Source organism: Mus caroli, chromosome X (assembly GCF_900094665.2).
Source record: "Mus caroli chromosome X, CAROLI_EIJ_v1.1, whole genome shotgun sequence".
In the NCBI taxonomy this organism is placed as follows: domain Eukaryota; kingdom Metazoa; phylum Chordata; class Mammalia; order Rodentia; family Muridae; genus Mus; species Mus caroli.
The window spans coordinates 96,402,902-96,407,647 of NC_034589.1; the positions used below are offsets into that span (position 1 = coordinate 96,402,902).

General features: G+C 45.3%; 1 protein-coding gene across 1 annotated transcript in view; it reads right to left on the reverse strand.

Moving 5' to 3' along the window:
• The window catches only part of Ercc6l (ERCC excision repair 6 like, spindle assembly checkpoint helicase), a 13,770-nt gene extending 11,428 nt beyond the window's left edge, over window positions 1–2,342 (reverse strand). The window contains exon 1 of the mRNA XM_021153694.1: window positions 2,160–2,342. Within this exon, the coding sequence (XP_021009353.1) occupies window positions 2,160–2,227 (68 nt within the window). The 5' untranslated portion in view covers window positions 2,228–2,342. The remainder of the gene's footprint in view (window positions 1–2,159) is intronic.
• Window positions 2,343–4,746: the final 2,404 nt, after the last annotated feature.

A 4,746-nucleotide genomic window follows, 5' to 3' on the forward strand; every position in this document is an offset into this window, starting at 1 on the left:
AAAAAAAAAAAAAAAGAGATCCTCAAAAGGGCTAGAGAGATGGCTCAGGCATTAAAGGCTAGACTCACACCCCAAAATATAAGAGTTTGGTTCCCAGTACCCACGGCTGTCTCTCTAGTCACCTATTTTGTCAGACACCACATCCGTGCACACAGACCACTAATATAGATTAAAAAAAAAAACAACTGTTAAAAAAAATGCCATCAGAGCCTAGCATGGTGGTGCACACCTTTAGTCCCAGCGCTTGTGAGGCAGAGGCAGGTGGATTTCTGAGTTCGAGGCCAGCCTGGTCCTACAGAGTGAGTTCCAGGACAGCCAGGACTACACAGAGAAACCCTGTATCGAAAAACCAAACCAAACCAAACCAAACCAAAAAAACCAGCAAACAAACTGTTTATTTCAGGCCAGAAGTTGCATGAGCTTCTTGAGTTTCACTGAATTAGCACTCTTCTCATCTTAAATCCAAACAATGAACCTAAGAAAACCACCTTAGAATTTCAATTGTAAAGGAACATCCTTGGAGAAAAACAAGTAAGCCAGCTCATCTATTTTTTAATTTAATTACATTTTAAGAGTGATTTAATCTTTAAGCCTTATAGTAAATTACATCCTTTGTGATATTAAACTTGGAAAGCCACTAATTTTTTTTATAGTGATGGCCACTGTGAGGACGACACTGGAGACTCAACTCTCTTGTAAAGCACACACCCATGGGCTGTCTTACAAGACTCCAGGGTTAGAGACTCACTAACTTTGCTTCCCTCTGGTATGTCTTGAGATTCTTTTCTCCATTTTTATCTAAGAGGAGGTCCCTTGAGGGAAAACTCCTTAGAGTACTGGTGGCTCTGTCCACTGACTGATCGTTGATTCACTGGAACAGGGTCCTATGCACCTGTAATTCCATCACTATGTGGACGCAGAGAGAAGGATAGAGTTCAAGAGCAGCCTGCCTCAAAAAAATAAAATAAAATAAAATAAAATCTATGCCTGGCAGTGATGGCGCTAGCCTTTAATCCAAGCACTGAGCAAAAGTTGGTGGTATGTGGGTCTCTGTGAGTTCAAGGCCAGCCAGACCCACATAGAGAAACCTTGTCTCCAAGGAAAAAAAAAAAACCCTACAAGTTAACAACATAAACCTACATACTTGTAGAGAGGACTTTGTAGTTAAGAGGACTACTAGGTGCTTGCTCTTCCAGAGGACCCTGGTTCAATTCCCAGCACCCACATGGTGGCTCACAACCCTCTGTATCTTCAGTCCCAGGAGGGGATGACACACACCCTATTATAGTTGGGATCTTTTTTCCTCTACTTAGGGGTGGTTTTGAGCAACCTTTCATGTGCCGGTTTGCCATTATGTGTTTTTTAAGAGAAATGTCTACAAATCCTTTGCTAATATTTTATGTAGTCTTTTAAAAATTATATAGGCATGGACGCGGGGGGTGGGGTGGGGTGGGGGGCGCATGCACATCACATAGGTACCAGAGCATAGGATCCTGTAGGACTGGAGTTACATAATGGTTGTGAGCTACTATGTGGGTGCTGGGAATTGAACCTGGGTCTTCTGGAAGAGCAGTCAGGGCTCTTAACCTCTGAGTCATCTCTCCAGCCCTGCACTACAATTTTTAATAGTTAAATATTCCTCTCCACACACTTCTAAGCTCCAACTTAGGCACCTGGTGAAAGCGTATTCATTCACTGGGCTTAATGGTTCCTTTGGGGGCATATGTCTTCCCTTCGCTCACTGACCATGATAACTGGACCCCCTTTCTCTTTTAATGGCAGCACTCTGGTCAGGAAATGAAACATTTTACAGCATCAATCAAACACCATAAAGTATTTCTGTTTCAGATCCCATTTTCACTACCCAATTGCTAACAACTTGGGGACTATTTTTCCTCTTTTCTCCCAGGTCTGGCGGTTGGCAAGTTAGAAAGACTCAAAGATTTCATCAGTTAATTGAAATTCAGGCTCTTAAAGAGTTCATACTCAAGAGTTATTTGACTTACGAGTTACTTGGCAGGGCGAGCGGAGGCAGGAGAGCTCCCCAAATTAGAAATCTGATCAAAGCCACAGCAGATCCTAGGGGGAGGTGGGAGCCACTCCACTTCAACCCCAGGCCAGGGACTGCAAGCTCGACCCGTCCGGAGACCCAAACATACCTCAGGTAACTCTCGGCCAGTTGTGGGCTCAAAGTCTCCACTTCTGCTAAGCCTTGGGAAGCCTCCATGGCCAGGGAATCCGGGGAGCCCAGGAAAGGAGACGCCCAGTTAAAGCCGCGCTTGAATTTCGCTCGCTCCCGCCTTACCCAGGCTGGGCTCACGTACTAGGCCGGTAGAACCAACGGCCTGCCGCGAGGCTGGCCAATCCAGGATTTGGCTCTCGAGCGCGGTTTCCTGAGCCCCGCCCAGGAAGGTCTTGCGCCTGCGCCCTCGAGCACTGGCGCTAGCTAGCTACGTTACGTGGCCTTACGTGGGTTTTTTGTTTTTTGGTTTTTTGGGCTGCTGATTCACGTGACCGGTGGTGGTTTCAGTTCCGTCCTAACTGCGTGGTGGTGAGTGTGAATGTTGAGTACTGAGAGCAAAGGGAAGAAGAGCGTGATTAAAATGCGCGCTTGTTTCTCTTGTCCTTGTGAGTGGAGGCTGTCTTATTGTAATGGCCCATAGAGGTCTCCACTGCCCCCTTCCCTCCCTGCCAGTGCCTGGCACTGAACATACTTGGAATTCACACAACTAGAAGTGCAATCCTGCAACTTAAAGCGGACACTGAAGAAGGATTTTCAAAGACAAAGCCTAAGCCACTCGTGGTGGTGCCCACCTCTGATAACAGTGCTTAGGAGGCAGAGGCAGGAGGATCTCAAGATCTAGTCCAGACTGAGCTTGCATATAAACAAGACCCTGTCTCAGAAGTACACACAAACACACACACACGCCCTTATTTACACAATACCAAATAGAGTAGAGGTTATTTATGTATTTGAGAGGTTGGGAAGGGGACATGATAGGAGTTGAATGGGAAGGAATGGACTACAGATTACTCATATATGAAATGATGAAAAATTAAATGTAATAAATAAATAAATAATAGCTAGATTTGGTGGCACAAGCCTGTTGGGTTTCAGATCCGGGACAAGTAGCTGAGGTGCATATATAACATACCAAAGTGGACCTGGCCTTCAGGTTCTCCCACCATCCTTCATCCTTGTTACAGGGCATCACTGGCAAACCCCACCCTCTACACTGAACTTTCCAACCCAGAGGCTGGGCCACCCAGCAGCTCTTCATTATGTAATCCAGACCTTTTGGTTTTCCCTCTCTTTTTTCTCTGCATGACTGCTTTCTCTCTTCCCCTTCTCTATCTAGCTTTCCATGGTAGCTTCACTGACATCCCCCTCCTGTATGGTGAATGAAGTTGCCTGGAAGCTGCCCCCAATAAACCTGCCTTTATACTTTAATTTGGCCTGAATTTGCTTATTTTGTCCATGGAGATATCAAAGCCTAGGGTTCCAGCACCTTTGAGGTTGACGCAGAAGGATTACAGATTCAAAATCCATTCAGGCCAACCCAAGCCACTTAGTGAGACCCTGTGAGTGCTGGGACTATATCTCAGTAGTAGAGCATTTGCTTAGTTCTGTGAGTCTATGGCTTCTTTCATTTTGTAAAGAAAAACAAATAGGTGCAATTATAATGTGGTCACCCCCTTCAGAAGTTCTAGTTAAGATGCAGTCATTTTCAAAGGCAAAGCTCAGGCCTTAGGGAAATGGGAAAGATACATAAGAGGTTGAGAGCCAACAAAAATTATTCTGGTTGATATATTACTAAGAAAGCACTCCTGAAGCCCAGAACTCTGGAAACTGAGATAGGATTGTGATGAGTTCGAGGCCAGCAAGGACTAAAAGCATACTGATGGGGACATGGACATTGTGATTCCCTGAGAAATGGACCCCAACATAAGAGACACTTGCACCAATATAATAAACTATTTGGAATAAGACTTCCATTTTGAGCCGGGCAGTGGTGGTGGACGCCTTTAATCCCAGCACTTGGGAGGCAGAGGCAGGTGGATTTCTGAGTTTGAGGCCAGCCTGATCTACAGAGTGAGTTCCAGGACAGCCTGGCTAAAACAATTATTTTTAAACTTAGGAATTTAAACTCTGCTTCCAATAATCACTTAGCCTTCCATGTTTCCAGTCCTGTTCTTGTAAAGTGGATGGGGTTCTAAAAGAAGAGCTGGGAAGGACCAGAGCTTTTTTGTTGTTTCTTTGTTTCTTTCTTTGTTTCTTTGTTTCTTTCTTTCTTTTTCTAGACAGGATTTCCCAGCTGTAGCCCCAGCTGGCCTGGAACTCACTGTGTAGACCAGGATGGCCTACAAACTCAGAGATTTGTCTGCCTCTGCCAGCACAATGCTACTGGGATTAAAGGTCTCCTCCACAGGAGTGTTCTTCAGGAGGGTAGAGGAAAAGGCTAGAGCAAGAAGAGCCCCAGCAGGAAGTCAGTTCTGACTCTGCCAGCAGGGGGAGCCATAAACTGAATTTCCTAAGAATAAGAGTGAGTTTGGCCTTTTGGCCCCTTGGCCCCTTGGCCCCTTGGCTCCTTGGCCCCTTGGGGTAAATTCTTATTGTGAAACTCAAGTTAGCTCAACAGCCAGGATGACAGGAATGAGGATAAAGGAGGAAAGTAAGGATTTCCTGTGGAGTCTTTGCAAAGTCTGTGTTGATCTTAGTTGTCATCTTGACTACATCTGAAGTCA